The sequence below is a fragment of the Oncorhynchus mykiss genome, chromosome 26 (assembly GCF_057628025.1).
Source record: "Oncorhynchus mykiss isolate SJ-2025 chromosome 26, ASM5762802v1, whole genome shotgun sequence".
Lineage (NCBI taxonomy): Eukaryota > Metazoa > Chordata > Actinopteri > Salmoniformes > Salmonidae > Oncorhynchus > Oncorhynchus mykiss.
Genome location: NC_143047.1, coordinates 46368515 through 46387500, shown reverse-complemented (window position 1 = coordinate 46387500; position 18986 = coordinate 46368515). Strand labels below are relative to the sequence as shown.

Below are 18986 nucleotides of genomic sequence, written 5' to 3'. Positions count from 1 at the left end.
GTAGTTGACTGTGTTGTGGTGTTGTGTAGGAGACATTGGGATTTAACCTGGTTCATTCATGTAGTTGACTGTGTTGTGGTGTTGTGTAGGAGACCTGGGGATTTAACCTGGTTCATTCATGTAGTTGACTGTGTTGTGGTGTTGTGTAGGAGACCTGGGGATTTAACCTGGTTCATTCATGTAGTTGACTGTGATGTGGTGTTGTGTAGGAGACCTGGGGATTTAACCTGGTTCATTCATGTAGTTGACTGTGTTGTGGTGTTGTGTAGGAGACCTGGGGATTTAACCTGGTTCATTCATGTAGTTGACTGTGTTGTGGTGTTGTGTAGGAGACCTGGGGATTTAACCTGGTTCATTCATGTAGTTGACTGTGTTGTGGTGTTGTGCAGGAGACCTGGGGATTTAACCTGGTTCATTCATGTAGTTGACTGTGTTGTGGTGTTGTGTAGGAGACCTGGGGATTTAACCTGGTTCATTCATGTAGTTGACTGTGTTGTGGTGTTGTGTAGGAGACCTGGGGATTTAACCTGGTTCATTCATGTAGTTGACTGTGTTGTGGTGTTGTGTAGGAGACCTGGGGATTTAACCTGGTTCATTCATGTAGTTGACTGTGTTGTGGTGTTGTGTAGGAGACCTGGGGATTTAACCTGGTTCATTCATGTAGTTGACTGTGTTGTGGTGTTGTGTAGGAGACCTGGGGATTTAACCTGGTTCATTCATGTAGTTGACTGTCTTGTGGTGTTGTGTAGGAGACCTGGGGATTTAACCTGGTTCATTCATGTAGTTGACTGTGTTGTGGTGTTGTGTAGGAGACCTGGGGATTTAACCTGGTTCATTCATGTAGTTGACTGTGTTGTGGTGTTGTGCAGGAGACCTGGGGATTTAACCTGGTTCATTCATGTAGTTGACTGTGTTGTGGTGTTGTGTAGGAGACCTGGGGATTTAACCTGGTTCATTCATGTAGTTGACTGTGTTGTGGTGTTGTGTAGGAGACCTGGGGATTTAACCTGGTTCATTCATGTAGTTGACTGTGTTGTGGTGTTGTGCAGGAGACCTGGGGATTTAACCTGGTTCATTCATGTAGTTGACTGTGTTGTGGTGTTGTGTAGGAGACCTGGGGATTTAACCTGGTTCATTCATGTAGTTGACTGTGTTGTGGTGTTGTGTAGGAGACCTGGGGATTTAACCTGGTTCATTCATGTAGTTGACTGTGTTGTGGTGTTGTGTAGGAGAACTGGGGATTTAACCTGGTTCATTCATGTAGTTGACTGTGTTGTGGTGTTGTGTAGGAGACCTGGGGATTTAACCTGGTTCATTCATGTAGTTGACTGTGTTGTGGTGTTGTGTAGGAGACCTGGGGATTTAACCTGGTTCATTCATGTAGTTGACTGTGTTGTGGTGTTGTGTAGGAGACCTGGGGATTTAACCTGGTTCATTCATGTAGTTGACTGTGTTGTGGTGTTGTGTAGGAGACCTGGGGATTTAACCTGGTTCATTCATGTAGTTGACTGTGTTGTGGTGTTGTGTAGGAGACCTGGGGATTTAACCTGGTTCATTCATGTAGTTGACTGTGTTGTGGTGTTGTGTAGGAGACCTGGGGATTTAACCTGGTTCATTCATGTAGTTGACTGTGTTGTGGTGTTGTGTAGGAGACCTGGGGATTTAACCTGGTTCATTCATGTAGTTGACTGTGTTGTGGTGTTGTGCAGGAGACCTGGGGATTTAACCTGGTTCATTCATGTAGTTGACTGTGTTGTGGTGTTGTGTAGGAGACCTGGGGATTTAACCTGGTTCATTCATGTAGTTGACTGTGTTGTGGTGTTGTGTAGGAGACATTGGGATTTAACCTGGTTCATTCATGTAGTTGACTGTGTTGTGGTGTTGTGCAGGAGACATTGGGATTTAACCTGGTTCATTCATGTAGTTGACTGTGTTGTGGTGTTCTGCAGGAGACCTGGGGATTTAACCTGGTTCAGTCATGTAGTTGACTGTGATGTGGTGTTGTGTAGGAGACCTGGGGATTTAACCTGGTTCATTCATGTAGTTGACTGTGTTGTGGTGTTGTGTAGGAGACCTGGGGATTTAACCTGGTTCATTCATGTAGTTGACTGTGATGTGGTGTTGTGTAGGAGACCTGGGGATTTAACCTGGTTCATTCATGTAGTTGACTGTGTTGTGGTGTTGTGTAGGAGACCTGGGGATTTAACCTGGTTCATTCATGTAGTTGACTGTGTTGTGGTGTTGTGTAGGAGACCTGGGGATTTAACCTGGTTCATTCATGTAGTTGACTGTGTTGTGGTGTTGTGTAGGAGACCTGGGGATTTAACCTGGTTCATTCATGTAGTTGACTGTGTTGTGGTGTTGTGTAGGAGACCTGGGGATTTAACCTGGTTCATTCATGTAGTTGACTGTGTTGTGGTGTTGTGTAGGAGACCTGGGGATTTAACCTGGTTCATTCATGTAGTTGACTGTGTTGTGGTGTTGTGTAGGAGACCTGGGGATTTAACCTGGTTCATTCATGTAGTTGACTGTGTTGTGGTGTTGTGTAGGAGACCTGGGGATTTAACCTGGTTCATTCATGTAGTTGACTGTGTTGTGGTGTTGTGTAGGAGACCTGGGGATTTAACCTGGTTCATTCATGTAGTTGACTGTGATGTGGTGTTGTGTAGGAGACCTGGGGATTTAACCTGGTTCATTCATGTAGTTGACTGTGTTGTGGTGTTGTGTAGGAGACCTGGGGATTTAACCTGGTTCATTCATGTAGTTGACTGTGTTGTGGTGTTGTGTAGGAGACATTGGGATTTAACCTGGTTCATTCATGTAGTTGACTGTGATGTGGTGTTGTGTAGGAGACCTGGGGATTTAACCTGGTTCATTCATGTAGTTGACTGTGTTGTGGTGTTGTGTAGGAGACCTGGGGATTTAACCTGGTTCATTCATGTAGTTGACTGTGTTGTGGTGTTGTGTAGGAGACCTGGGGATTTAACCTGGTTCATTCATGTAGTTGACTGTGTTGTGGTGTTGTGTAGGAGACCTGGGGATTTAACCTGGTTCATTCATGTAGTTGACTGTGTTGTGGTGTTGTGTAGGAGACCTGGGGATTTAACCTGGTTCATTCATGTAGTTGACTGTGTTGTGGTGTTGTGTAGGAGACATTGGGATTTAACCTGGTTCATTCATGTAGTTGACTGTGTTGTGGTGTTGTGCAGGAGACATTGGGATTTAACCTGGTTCATTCATGTAGTTGACTGTGTTGTGGTGTTGTGTAGGAGACCTGGGGATTTAACCTGGTTCATTCATGTAGTTGACTGTGTTGTGGTGTTGTGTAGGAGACCTGGGGATTTAACCTGGTTCATTCATGTAGTTGACTGTGTTGTGGTGTTGTGTAGGAGACCTGGGGATTTAACCTGGTTCATTCATGTAGTTGACTGTGTTGTGGTGTTGTGTAGGAGACCTGGGGATTTAACCTGGTTCATTCATGTAGTTGACTGTGTTGTGGTGTTGTGTAGGAGACCTGGGGATTTAACCTGGTTCATTCATGTAGTTGACTGTGTTGTGGTGTTGTGCAGGAGACATTGGGATTTAACCCCGTTGGTAAAAAAAAAACAGCTCCCTGATTGATCCGCTTTTTTCGTCCTGACCCTCTGACCAACAGCAACACCTTCTTAGAGGTCAAGTCCGTCTCCAACCAGATCTGGAAGTTCCAGCGTTACCAGCTGATCATGAAGTTCCACGACCGGCCCCTCCTCCCTCCGCCCCTCATCATCTTCAGCCACATCTACATCGTTCTGAAACACGTCAGTCGTCGCTGCAAGAGGAGAACAGAGGGAGAGCAGGACGACAGGGACAACAAAGGACTACGTCAGTGGTTTTCGGGGATATGGGTTGACTCTGATTGGATGACTGGTTGATTGATCGACTCTGATTGGATGACTGATTGATTGATTGGTTGACTCTGATTGGATGACTGATTGATTGATTGGTTGACTCTGATTGGATGACTGATTGATTGATTGGTTGACTGATTGGATGACTGGTTGATTGGTTGACTCTGATTGGATGACTGATTGATTGACTGATTGGTTGACTCTGATTGGATGACTGATTGATTGATTGACTGATTGGATGACTGGTTGATTGGTTGACTGATTGGATGAATGGTTGATTGGTTGACTCTGATTGGATGACTGATTGATTGATTGGTTGACTCTGAGTGGATGACTGATTGATTGATTGATTGGTTGACTCTGATTGGATGACTGATTGATTGATTGATTGATTGGTTGACTGATTGGATGACTGGTTGATTGGTTGACTGATTGGTTGAGTGATTGGATGACTGGTTGATTGGTTGAGTGATTGGGTGATCGGTTGATTGGTTGATTGATTGGATGACTGATTGATTGGTTGATGGATTGGATGACTGGTTGATTGTTTGACTGATTGGATGGGTGGTTGATTGGTTGATTGATTGGATGACTGGTTGATTGGTTGACTGATTGGATGACTTGGTTGATTGATTAGCTAGCTGGTTATCTGGCTGAAATGGTTTTCTGGCTGGCCAGCCGGTTGGTTGACTGTCTGGTTGGTTGGCTGGGTTGACTGATTGGATGACTGGTTGATTGGTTGACTGATTGGATGACTGGTTGGTTGACTGATTGGATGACTGGTTGCTCGTCTGGTTGGTTGGCTGGGTTGACTGATTGGTCCTTCCGAGACCGATGTCAGTGCGTTCTACCAGGTTTCAGAAGCAGTTAAACTCCACCCACCTCGGCTCCAGCGTGTGACGTGTGTTTCTCTCTCTGACAGAGCTGCTGCTGAACGCTGAGGAGCTGAAGGCTCTGTATGACTTCGAGGAGCAGTGTGTGGAGGAGTATTTCAGAGAGAAGGAGGACGAGGAGCAGTCGTCTAGCAACGAACGCATCCGGGTCACATCTGAGAGGTCGGAGACCGGACAGCTATGGTCTTTCCTCTTTGGGGGAACTACCTACATTTAAATTAGCCTTGTAGAACTGTCTCAGTATTCGCTACAGTTATTCATATTTATTAGCAATACATTTGGTGTAATCATTTAGTAATACATTTGGTGTAATCACAATACATTTGGTGTAATCATTTAGTAAAACATTTGGTGTAATCCCAATACATTTGGTGTAATCCCAATACATTTGGTGTAATCCCAATACATTTGGTGTAATCCCAATACATTTGGTGTAATCCCAATACATTTGGTGTAATCCCAATACAGTTGGTGTAATCCCAATACAGTTGGTGTAATCCCAATACATTTGGTGTAATCCCAATACATTTGGTGTAATCCCAATACATTTGGTGTAATCCCAATACAGTTGGTGTAATCCCAATACAGTTGGTGTAATCCCAATACATTTGGTGTAATCCCAATACATTTGGTGTAATCCCAATACATTTGGTGTAATCATTTAGTAATACATTTGGTGTAATCCCAATACATTTGGTGTAATCCCAATACATTTGGTGTAATCCCAATACATTTGGTGTAATCCCAATACAGTTGGTGTAATCCCAATACATTTGGTGTAATCCCAATACATTTGGTGTAATCCCAATACATTTGGTGTAATCATTTAGTAATACATTTGGTGTAATCCCAATACATTTGGTGTAATCCCAATACATTTGGTGTAATCACAATACATTTGGTGTAATCATTTAGTAATACATTTGGTGTAATCCCAATACATTTGGTGTAATCATTTAGTAATACATTTGGTGTAATCATTTAGTAAAACATTTGGTGTAATCCCAATACATTTGGTGTAATCCCAATACATTTGGTGTAATCCCAATACAGTTGGTGTAATCCCAATACAGTTGGTGTAATCCCAATACAGTTGGTGTAATCACAATACAGTTGGTGTAATCCCAATACAGTTGGTGTAATCACAATACATTTGGTGTAATCCCAATACAGTTGGTGTAATCCCAATACATTTGGTGTAATCCCAATACATTTGGTGTAATCCCAATACATGTGGTGTAATCCCAATACATTTGGTGTAATCCCAATACAGTTGGTGTAATCCCAATACATTTGGTGTAATCGGCAGGGTGAGTAAAGAGTTGTGGTACCATTGACTCTCCCTCCTCTCAGGGTGGAGAACATGTCGATGCGTCTGGAGGAGGTGAACGAGAGGGAGCACTCCATGAAGGCTTCCCTGCAGACGGTGGACCTGCGACTGGGTCAGCTGGAGGAGTTCTCTGGACGTATGATGAACGCCCTGGAGAAGCTGGCCGGGGTGGACCACAACGACCTGGTCAGAACCCAGTCGGGGGTCTCCTCAGTCTGCGACACGTCCTCTCTGCTCCGCCACAGCTCCATCAACAGGTTCAATAACTTCTTTAAGGACTCCAGATGAGAAAGACTGAATGGTCTGCTCTGTCATGTACAGTACAGTAGTCTAGTGTTTAATAAGGATGATGTTTACTGATGATCAGTACAGTAGTCTAGTGTTTAATAAGGATGATGAGAGGATGATGTTTACTGATGATCAGTACAGTAGTCTAGTGTTTAATAAGGATGATGTTTACTGATGATCAGTACAGTAGTTTAGTGTTTAATAAGGATGATGTTTACTGATGATCAGTACAGTAGTCTAGTGTTTAATAAGGATGATGTTTACTGATGATCAGTACAGTAGTCTAGTGTTTAATAAGGATGATGAGAGAATGATGTTTACTGATGATCAGTACAGTAGTCTAGTGTTTAATAAGGATGATGAGAGGATGATGTTTACTGATGATCAGTACAGTAGTCTAGTGTTTAATAAGGATGATGTTTACTGATGATCAGTACAGTAGTTTAGTGTTTAATAAGGATGATGTTTACTGATTATCAGTACAGTAGTCTAGTGTTTAATAAGGATGATGTTTACTGATGATCAGTACAGTAGTCTAGTGTTTAATAAGGATGATGTTTATTGATGATCAGTACAGTAGTCTAGTGTTTAATAAGGATGATGTTTACTGATGATCAGTACAGTAGTCTAATGTTTAATAAGGATGATGAGAGGATGATGTTTACTGATGCTCAGTACAGTAGTCTAGTGTTTAATAAGGATGATGAGAGGATGATGTTACTGATTATCAGTACAGTAGTCTAGTGTTTATGGACGATGTGAGGATGATATTTACTGATTATATATCTGTCTGTGTGTCTGTCTTTCCATCAGCTCTGACGGCTACAGTCTGTACCGGTACCACCTGGAGATGGGAGATGACACCCGATCTGAGGCTGGGGACATCAGGAGCCCTGAGAGGAAGGGGAGCCAGAGGAAGGTGGTTGAGAGGAAACGGAGTATGAGAGAAACCACGACCAGCATCACGGCCTCTGTGAAGGAGTACGGAGCCACGTTAGACGTGATGGGCCCCAGAGAGAGGAATCATTCCAGCTCCTGTGTCTCTGTCTGCGAAGGGGCGAAGGAAACCCCAACCCAGAGGCCTGAGGTTCCTACAGAGCCTTCTCCACCGCCCTGCAGCCCTGCAGCCTCGATGGACGCGGCCCTGGAGAAGGCAGGCGTGACCACAGAGAAGATCAAGCTAGAAGCAGCCATCTCATACCCTCTGGAGAGGGTCAGGTCCCTGCAGTACCAGTCACCCGAGACCCACAGTGATTGTCTCACCTCCAGGCCCAGATCCAGGAGCACTATGGTGTACAACCCAGCGGATGGGGGAGATGAGGGGGCTACTTGGGCCACAGACGTCAACAACCCCCTCACAGGGAATCAGGAAACGGTTACCTCCGGATCTCCGACCATGGGTCACTGGGCAGCGCGCTTCGAGTACAAAGTCCACCCCTGCCCGTTCGGCCACATGCCCAAAGTCTCCATGGAGAAGCTAGTCCCCACCACCACAGATACAAAGGACGAGGCAGAGGCCAAAGAGACAGACAGTGAACCACAGGAGCCAGGGAAGAGTCAGTCAGAGAGCAACCAAGATGGAGGTGAAGAGAAGCAGGAAGCGGAGGCTAAAGATACTGGTGGAGGCCTTCTGCTTGTGGCAGAGGACAGGATGTATCCATCACTGAGGTCTAAGAGCCTGAACACCAACCCCAGAAAAGTGAAGGCCAGAGGGGACTGGGCACAGAGAACCAAGTCAGACAGTAGTGTGAAAGACCTAACAGCTATGTTAGTAGGGACTGGGGAGACAGAGACAGAGGTAGAGACAGAGAGAGAGACTGACAGACAGTAGTGTAAAAGACCTAACAGCTATGTTAGGAAGGACTGGGGAGACAGAGACAGAGGTAGAGACAGAGGTAGACTGACAGACAGTGTTAAAGACCTAACAGCTATGTTAGTAGGGACTGGGGAGACAGAGACAGAGGTAGAGACAGAGGTAGAGACTGACAGACAGTATTAAAGACCTAACAGGGGTTAAAGGCCTAACAGCTATGTTAGGGGGGACTGGGGAGACAGAGACAGAGGTAGAGACAGAGGTAGAGACTGACAGACAGTATTAAAGACCTAACAGCTATGTTAGGAGGGACTGGGGAGACAGAGACAGAGGTAGAGACTGACAGACAGTAGTGTTAAAGACCTAACAACTATGTTAGGAGGGACTGGGGAGACAGAGACAGAGGTAGAGACTGACAGACAGTAGTGTTAAAGACCTAACAGCTATGTTAGGAGGGACTGGGGAGACAGAGACAGAGGTAGCGACTGACAGACAGTATTAAAGACCTAACAGCTATGTTAGTAGGGACTGGGGAGACAGAGGTAGAGACTGACAGACAGGGTTAAAGACCTAACAGCTATGTTAGTAGGGACTGGGGAGACAGAGACAGAGGTAGAGACGGACAGACAGTATTAAAGACCTAACAGCTATGTTAGGAGGGACTGGGGAGACAGAGGTAGAGACTGACAGACAGTATTAAAGACCTAACAGCTATGTTAGTAGGGACTGGGCAGACAGAGGTAGAGACTGACAGACAGTGTTAAAGACCTAACAGCTATGTTAGGAGGGACTGGGGAGACAGAGACAGAGGTAGAGACTGACAGACAGGGTTAAAGACCTAACAGCTATGTTAGAAGGGACTGGGGAGACAGAGGTAGAGACTGACAGAAAGACAAAAAGCCTCAGACAGAACACCTGTGAATGACTTCTGATGATGTCTGACTGGCATGACTCACTGTGGAATGGAATAAACTAGCCAATGGTGTGTGGTAGAGCTGAGCAGCGCTGAACTCCTGTCTGAGACTCAGGAACGTTGCATATCTTGGTTTTTCCAAATCATCCCAGTTGATGGGGACAGCTTTGAGCGAATGGCGAAAGTGCTGTGATTATTGAGTTGTTGTTAAATGTTTTTGTTTTTTAAATGTTTATTGTTTTAAATGTATTTCATGTCGATTAATTAAGCAAATAACATTGCAGACACAGACAGCCATCTTATAAAGATAAGGGATATTTGTATTAATCTAAAAATGGAAATCATTACACAAACAAGGTAAGAGACAAGGCATAGTTTTTCCAAACATTTGTTTGATCCTTAAAAATGGGTAAAAAAAGGGACAATTATAACGACTCTGTGTAACACAGATTGAATAACGATGAATTATGAAATAAATAAAATTGTAATTATTTGAATTATACTTGTGTTGAGTATCAGCATGTCGGTCTATCTGTGAGTTAAAATGTTGTAACAGCGCCCTCTAGAGTTCAGCTGACGAAAACAAAGGACCTTAATTACATCAACAATCCACATGGGAAGAACATACAGCAGGGATGGTCAGCTCCGGTCCTCGGGCCCTGATTTATAACACACTTTTGGCCCAGTCCAAGCTGGTAAACCTGACTCTAAGAATCAACTAATCATGGGTCGCGTTCCCCTATCCAGGTGTTGTAATATCTACTATGTGTCAGCAGCTTTCTGAGACGGGGAACAACAGACAACGTCTGAGACCGGGAACAACAGCCAACGTAAATTAACGTAAATGAATAGGCCCCGCCCCGTGTCTTACCAGAGGCTGCTGTTCTCTCCTGCCGATGGAGTGTATAACCTGCCAGCTGTATGTTATTAATGTCGTCGTTCAGCCACGACTCGGTGAAAGTAGGTAGGATATACGTGCTTTCAGTTCCTCACATTTATTTTCCAGTGAGCGGTATGACGGCTGCGTGGACCCATGGTGTTTATACATGCGTACTATTGTTTGTACAGGTGAACGTGGTACCTTCAGGCGTTTGGAAATTGCTCCCAAGGATGAACCAGACTTTGTGGAGGTCTACAATTTGTTTCTGAGGTGTTGGCGGATTTCTTTTGATTTTCCCATGACGTCAAGCAAAGAGGCACTGAGTTTGAAGGTAATGAAATACATCCACAGGTACACCTCCAATTGACTCAAATGATGTCAATTAACCTATCAGAAGCTTCTAAAGCCATTACATCATTTTCTGGAATTTTCCAAGCTGTTTAAAGGCACAGTCAACTTAGTGTATGTAAACTTCTGACCCACTGTTATTGTGATACAATGAATTATAAGTGAAATAATCTGTCTGTAAACAATTGTTGGAAAATGTACTTATGTCATGCACAAAGTAGATGTCCTAACCGACTTGCCAAAACTATAGTTTGTTAACAAGAAATTTGTGAAGTGGTTAAAAAACTAGTTTTAATGACTCCACCTAAGTGTATGTAAACTAGTTTTAATGACTCCAACCTAAGTGTATGTAAACTAGTTTTAATGACTCCAACCTAAGTGTATGTAAACTAGTTTTAATGACTCCAACCTAAGTGTATGTAAACTAGTTTTAATGACTCCAACCTAAGTGTGTGTAAACTAGTTTTAATGACTCCCAACCTAAGTGTATGTAAACTAGTTTTAATAACTCCAACCTAAGTGTATGTAAACTAGTTTTAATGACTCCAACCTAAGTGTATGTAAACTAGTTTTAATGACTCCCAACCTAAGTGTATGTAAACTAGTTTTAATGACTCCAACCTAAGTGTATGTAAACTAGTTTTAATGACTCCAACCTAAGTGTGTGTAAACTAGTTTTAATGACTCCAACCTAAGTGTATGTAAACTAGTTTTAATGACTCCAACCTGAGTGTGTGTAAACTAGTTTTAATGACTCCAACCTGAGTGTGTGTAAACTAGTTTTAATGACTCCAATCTAAGTGTATGTAAACTAGTTTTAATGACTCCAACCTGAGTGTATGTAAACTAGTATTAATGACTCCAACCTAAGTGTGTGTAAACTAGTTTTAATGACTCCCAACCTAAGTGTATGTAAACTTCCGATAAGGAAGATAACAAATAATAAGGAAGGAAACAAACAAAAAACACCCACACTGGATTTAAAAAAAAAAGACAAAAGTAATTTAATTTTTATACAATATCAGTTCACACTGATCAGATCGATATGTTACAGAGTTGACAAAAAGGAGCCGGAAGACAAGTTAACAAGCTGCTTGTACAAAGTACGTTGATCAGGAGAAAATACCTCATTTAAACATGTCTTTCAGATCTGAAGAGAAAGAACGCCAAAACAAATGGGAGGAATGCTTTCATTGTTACACCAACAGGATAGAAAACAAATGGGAGGAATGCTTTCATTGTTACACCAACAGGATAGAAAACAAATGGGAGCAATGCTTTCATTGTTACACCAACAGGATAGAAAACAAATGGGAGGAATGCTTTCATTGTTACACCAACAGGATAGAAAACAAATGGAGGAATGCTTTCATTGTTACACCAACAGGATAGAAAACAAATGGAGGAATGCTTTCATTGTTACACCAACATGATAGAAAACAAATGGGAGGAATGCTTTCATTGTTACACCAACAGGATAGAAAACAAATGGGAGCAATGCTTTCATTGTTACACCAACAGGATAGAAAACAAATGGGGGCAATGCTTTCATTGTTACACCAACAGGATAGAAAACAAATGGGAGCAATGCTTTCATTGTTACACCAACAGGATAGAAAACAAATGGGAGCAATGCTTTCATTGTTACACCAACAGGATAGAAAACAAATGGGAGGAATGCTTTCATTGTTACACCAACAGGATAGAAAACAAATGGGAGGAATGCTTTCATTGTTACAACAACATGATAGAAAGTATTCTAGAATGTCTGCATACATCTGTATTTCCAGACATGACGCTACATGACGTTCCCATGAGAATTCATGTCCCTCGCCGTCACTGCATTACAACAACAGCTCTCTATCAGACATATCTACTACATGTAGTAACTCAAGCCTTCACGCATCGTTCCACAAAAAACAAGTGATTATTATACCGTCAGTCTCTGCCCCCCCCCCCATCAGTTTCTGCTCCCCCCCATCAGTCTCTGCCCCCCCCCCATCAGTCTCTGCCCCCCCCCATCAGTCTCTGCCCCCCCCCCCATCAGTCTCTGCCCCCCCCCCCCATCAGTCTCTGCCCCCCCCCCCATCAGTCTCTGCCCCCCCATCAGTCTCTGCCCCCCCCCCCCCCATCAGTCTCTGCCCCCCCCCCATCAGTCTCTCCGTCGTCTCACTACACACTATTACAATTCTTCATCCTTTTAAAGTAACTGTCCAGTGTTTACAAATGTCTATGAAATATGATCTATAAAATGTATTAGTTTTCCTTCCAAAAATGGGTAATTAAGCACGTTGAAAAGGAGCTTTTCTGACTGGAACGGTGTGGTAACCCCAACAACAGAACGGTGTGGAGGTACCCCCAACAACAGAACGGTGTGGGCGTACCCCAACAACAGAACGGTGTGGAGGTATCCCCAACAACAGAACGGTGTGGCGGTAACCCCAACAACAGAACGGTGTGGTAACCCCAACAACAGAACAGTGTGGAGGTATCCCCAACAACAGAACGGTGTGGAGGTAACCCCAACAACAGAACGGTGTGGAGGTAACCCCAACAACAGAACTGGACAGTTACTTTAAATAAGAATGGTTTTGACCAATCAACCATGACCATCACACACAACAGTTATATGTTGAAAATGGATTGTAGTTGCTTTCTTCTGTCTTTTACAATCTTTTACAATCAACCTGGAAATAAACATCCCGGCTTACTTTACAGTGCCGAGTACGATCTCCTTCACATTCCTTCCATCACAAAAAAAGTTGTTTAAAAAAAAAATGTGTTTTCAGAAAAAAATTAAGTTAGGTTTGACAGCTAGACTAACCGTAAATTAAAATAAAAAATAAATTAAATTCTATCTGCCGTGTCTTTTGTCATGACATGGAGTGGTACAGACATCAATTTACCTTCAATACACACAACCATCATCAAACTACTGACCCTTCACATGAAATATAGATGTGTTAGAAGCACCTTCAATCTGAACACACACACACACACACACACACACACACACACACACACACACACACACACACACACACACACACACACACACACACACACACACACACACACACACACACACACACACACACACACACACACACACACACACAGTGGTTTTATAAACCAGAAAGAGCAGGATGTAACAGCAGATATAATGATATTAATATGAACTGGAAAAAGTGTCCTAATCAACATGTTTTTGTTTGGCGATAATAAAGAGCTAATAAAATGAAACATGTAGAAAGTGGTATACCTTGTGGTTTCACAAAGCATGCTGGGAGTAAACGCCAGTGTCCAATGTCTTATCGGATACCGTATAAAAATATAATAGCATTAACAACATTTGCATGAACGCACCAACGATAGAACACACGAGAGGTTTTATTTGCTTGTTGCTACTTTTCAAAAGCACTTGTATGAGTCAGTATCTGCTACCCTGGTGGTTGTATGAGTCGGTATCTGCTACCGTGGTGGTTATATGAGTCAGTATCTTCTACCGTGGTGGTTGTATGAGTCAGTATCTTCTACCGTGGTGGTTATATGAGTCAGTATCTTCTACCGTGGTGGATGTATGAGTCAGTATCTTCTACCGTGGTGGTTGTATGAGTCAGTATCTGCTACCGTGGTGGTTGTATGAGTCGGTATCTGCTACCCTGGTGGATGTATGTGTCGGTATCTGCTACCGTGGTGGTTGTATGAGTCAGTATCTGCTACCGTGATGGTTGTATGAGTCAGTATCTGCTACCGTGGTGGTTGTATGAGTCGGTATCTGCTACCCTGGAGGATGTATGAGTCAGTATCTGCTACCGTGGTGGTTGTATGAGTCAGTATCTGCTACCCTGGTGAATGTATGAGTCAGTATTTTCTACCCTGGTGGTTGTATGAGTCGGTATCTTCTACCGTGGTGGTTGTATGAGTCAGTATCTGCTACTGTGGTGGTTGTATGAGTCAGTATCTGCTACCGTGGTGGATGTATGAGTCAGCATCTGCTACCATGGTGGTTGTCGTTGTTGTATGAGCTAGTATCTGCTACCGTGGTGGTTGTCGTCGTCGTATGAGTCGGTATCTGCTACCGTGGTAGTTCTGGTCATTGTATGAGTCAGTATCTGCTACCGTGGTGGTTGTATGAGTCAGTATCTGCTACCGTGTTGGTTGTATGAGTCAGTATCTGCTACCGTGGTGGTTGTCGTCATTGTATGAGTCAGCATCTGCTACCGTGGTGGTTGTCGTGGTTGTATGAGTCGGTATCTGCTACCGTGGTGGTTGTATGAGTGGGTATCTGCTACCGTGGTGGTTGTATGAGTCAGTATCTTCTACCGTGGTGGTTGTATGAGTCCGTATCTGCTACCGTGGTGGTTGTCGTGGTTGTATGAGTCAGTATCTTCTACCGTGGTGGTTATATGAGTCCGTATCTGCTACCGTGGTGGTTGTATGAGTCAGTATCTGCTACCGTGGTGGTTGTATGAGTCAGTATCTGCTACCGTGGTGGTTATATGAGTCAGTATCTGCTACCGTGGTGGTTGTATGAGTCAGTATCTGCTACCGTGGTGGTTGTATGAGTCAGTATCTTCTACCGTGGTGGTTATATGAGTCAGTATCTTCTACCGTGGTGGTTGTATGAGTCAGTATCTGCTACCGTGGTGGTTGTATGAGTCGGTATCTGCTACCCTGGTGGATGTATGAGTCAGTATCTGCTACCGTGGTGGTTGTATGAGTCAGTATCTTCTACCGTGGTGGTTGTATGAGTCCGTATCTGCTACCGTGGTGGTTGTCGTGGTTGTATGAGTCGGTATCTGCTACCGTGGTGGTTGTATGAGTGGGTATCTGCTACCGTGGTGGTTGTCGTCATTGTATGAGTCAGCATCTGCTACCGTGGTGGTTGTCGTGGTTGTATGAGTCGGTATCTGCTACCGTGGTGGTTGTATGAGTGGGTATCTGCTACCGTGGTGGTTGTATGAGTCAGTATCTTCTACCGTGGTGGTTGTATGAGTCCGTATCTGCTACCGTGGTGGTTGTCGTGGTTGTATGAGTCAGTATCTTCTACCGTGGTGGTTATATGAGTCCGTATCTGCTACCGTGGTGGTTGTATGAGTCAGTATCTGCTACCGTGGTGGTTGTATGAGTCAGTATCTGCTACCGTGGTGGTTATATGAGTCAGTATCTGCTACCGTGGTGGTTGTATGAGTCAGTATCTGCTACCGTGGTGGTTGTATGAGTCAGTATCTTCTACCGTGGTGGTTATATGGGTCAGTATCTTCTACCGTGGTGGTTGTATGAGTCAGTATCTGCTACCGTGGTGGTTGTATGAGTCGGTATCTGCTACCCTGGTGGATGTATGAGTCAGTATCTGCTACCGTGGTGGTTGTATGAGTCGGTATCTGCTACCGTGGTGGTTGTATGAGTCAGTATCTGCTACCCTGGTGGATGTATGAGTCGGTATCTGCTACCCTGGTTGATGTATGTGTCGGTATCTGCTACCCTGGAGGATGTATGAGTCAGTATCTGCTACCGTGATGGTTGTATGAGTCAGTATCTGCTACCGTGGTGGTTGTATGAGTCGGTATCTGCTACCCTGGAGGATGTATGAGTCAGTATCTGCTACCGTGGTGGTTGTATGAGTCAGTATCTGCTACCCTGGTGAATGTATGAGTCAGTATTTTCTACCCTGGTGGTTGTATGAGTCGGTATCTTCTACCGTGGTGGTTGTATGAGTCAGTATCTGCTACTGTGGTGGTTGTATGAGTCAGTATCTGCTACCGTGGTGGATGTATGAGTCAGCATCTGCTACCATGGTGGTTGTCGTTGTTGTATGAGCTAGTATCTGCTACCGTGGTGGTTGTCGTCGTCGTATGAGTCGGTATCTGCTACCGTGGTAGTTCTGGTCATTGTATGAGTCAGTATCTGCTACCGTGGTGGTTGTATGAGTCAGTATCTGCTACCGTGTTGGTTGTATGAGTCAGTATCTGCTACCGTGGTGGTTGTCGTCATTGTATGAGTCAGCATCTGCTACCGTGGTGGTTGTCGTGGTTGTATGAGTCGGTATCTGCTACCGTGGTGGTTGTATGAGTGGGTATCTGCTACCGTGGTGGTTGTATGAGTCAGTATCTTCTACCGTGGTGGTTGTATGAGTCCGTATCTGCTACCGTGGTGGTTGTCGTGGTTGTATGAGTCAGTATCTTCTACCGTGGTGGTTATATGAGTCCGTATCTGCTACCGTGGTGGTTGTATGAGTCAGTATCTGCTACCGTGGTGGTTGTATGAGTCAGTATCTGCTACCGTGGTGGTTATATGAGTCAGTATCTGCTACCGTGGTGGTTGTATGAGTCAGTATCTGCTACCGTGGTGGTTGTATGAGTCAGTATCTTCTACCGTGGTGGTTATATGAGTCAGTATCTTCTACCGTGGTGGTTGTATGAGTCAGTATCTGCTACCGTGGTGGTTGTATGAGTCGGTATCTGCTACCCTGGTGGATGTATGAGTCAGTATCTGCTACCGTGGTGGTTGTATGAGTCAGTATCTTCTACCGTGGTGGTTGTATGAGTCCGTATCTGCTACCGTGGTGGTTGTCGTGGTTGTATGAGTCGGTATCTGCTACCGTGGTGGTTGTATGAGTGGGTATCTGCTACCGTGGTGGTTGTCGTCATTGTATGAGTCAGCATCTGCTACCGTGGTGGTTGTCGTGGTTGTATGAGTCGGTATCTGCTACCGTGGTGGTTGTATGAGTGGGTATCTGCTACCGTGGTGGTTGTATGAGTCAGTATCTTCTACCGTGGTGGTTGTATGAGTCCGTATCTGCTACCGTGGTGGTTGTCGTGGTTGTATGAGTCAGTACCTTCTACCGTGGTGGTTATATGAGTCCGTATCTGCTACCGTGGTGGTTGTATGAGTCAGTATCTGCTACCGTGGTGGTTGTATGAGTCAGTATCTGCTACCGTGGTGGTTATATGAGTCAGTATCTGCTACCGTGGTGGTTGTATGAGTCAGTATTTGCTACCGTGGTGGTTGTATGAGTCAGTATCTTCTACCGTGGTGGTTATATGGGTCAGTATCTTCTACCGTGGTGGTTGTATGAGTCAGTATCTGCTACCGTGGTGGTTGTATGAGTCGGTATCTGCTACCCTGGTGGATGTATGAGTCAGTATCTGCTACCGTGGTGGTTGTATGAGTCGGTATCTGCTACCGTGGTGGTTGTATGAGTCAGTATCTGCTACCCTGGTGGATGTATGAGTCGGTATCTGCTACCCTGGTTGATGTATGTGTCGGTATCTGCTACCCTGGAGGATGTATGAGTCAGTATCTGCTACCGTGGTGGATGTATGAGTTGGTATCTGCTACCGTGGTGGTTGTATGAGTCAGTATCTGCTACCCTGGTGAATGTATGAGTCAGTATTTTCTACCCTGGTGGTTGTATGAGTCGGTATCTTCTACCGTGGTGGTTGTATGAGTCAGTATCTGCTACTGTGGTGGTTGTATGAGTGGGTATCTGCTACCGTGGTGGATGTATGAGTCAGCATCTGCTACCATGGTGGTTGTCGTTGTTGTATGAGCTAGTATCTGCTACCGTGGTGGTTGTCGTCGTCGTATGAGTCGGTATCTGCTACCGTGGTAGTTCTGGTCATTGTATGAGTCAGTATCTGCTACCGTGGTGGTTGTATGAGTCAGTATCTGCTACCGTGTTGGTTGTATGAGTCAGTATCTGCTACCGTGGTGGTTGTCGTCATTGTATGAGTCAGCATCTGCTACCGTGGTGGTTGTCGTGGTTGTATGAGTCGGTATCTGCTACCGTGGTGGTTGTATGAGTGGGTATCTGCTACCGTGGTGGTTGTATGAGTCAGTATCTTCTACCGTGGTGGTTGTATGAGTCCGTATCTGCTACCGTGGTGGTTGTATGAGTCAGTATCTGCTACTGTGGTGGTTGTATGAGTCAGTATCTGCTACCGTGGTGGATGTATGAGTCAGTATCTGCTACCGTGTTGGTTGTATGAGTCAGTATCTGCTACCGTGGTGGTTGTCGTCATTGTATGAGTCAGCATCTGCTACCGTGGTGGTTGTCGTGGTTGTATGAGTCGGTATCTGCTACCGTGGTGGTTGTATGAGTGGGTATCTGCTACCGTGGTGGTTGTATGAGTCAGTATCTTCTACCGTGGTGGTTGTATGAGTCCGTATCTGCTACCGTGGTGGTTGTATGAGTCAGTATCTGCTACCGTGGTGGTTGTCGTTGTTGTATGAGTCAGTATCTGCTACCGTGGTGGTTGTGGTCATTGTATGAGTCAGTATCTGCTACCGTGGTGGTTGTGGTCATTGTATGAGTCAGTATCTGCTACCATGGTGGTTGTGGTCATTGTATGAGTCAGTATCTGCTACCGTGGGGGTTGTGGTTGTTGTATGAGTCAGTATCTGCTACCGTGGTGGTTGTGGTCATTGTATGAGTCAGTATCTGCTACCATGGTGGTTGTGGTCATTGTATGAGTCAGTATCTGCTACCGTGGGGGTTGTGGTCGTTGTATGAGTCGGTATCTGCTACCGTGGTGGTTGTGGTCGTTTCTTCAGAAAGGGCTGTCAACTCAAATCAGTGCTGCAAACTGAGGGCCGTTTTCAGTTAATAGAATGAAAGAAAGTCTGAAC

The 18986-nt window shown here is 44.5% G+C and overlaps 1 protein-coding gene across 1 annotated transcript in view; it reads left to right on the top strand.

Moving 5' to 3' along the window:
- The window catches only part of LOC110500983 (transient receptor potential cation channel subfamily M member 1), a 95385-nt gene extending 85806 nt beyond the window's left edge, over positions 1–9579 (top strand). Inside the window, exons 34-37 of the mRNA XM_090221658.1 lie at positions 3656–3861; positions 4810–4942; positions 6134–6367; positions 7212–9579. Of these exons, the coding sequence (XP_090077784.1) occupies positions 3656–3861; positions 4810–4942; positions 6134–6367; positions 7212–8229 (1591 nt within the window). The 3' untranslated portion in view covers positions 8230–9579. The remainder of the gene's footprint in view (positions 1–3655; positions 3862–4809; positions 4943–6133; positions 6368–7211) is intronic.
- Positions 9580–18986: the final 9407 nt, after the last annotated feature.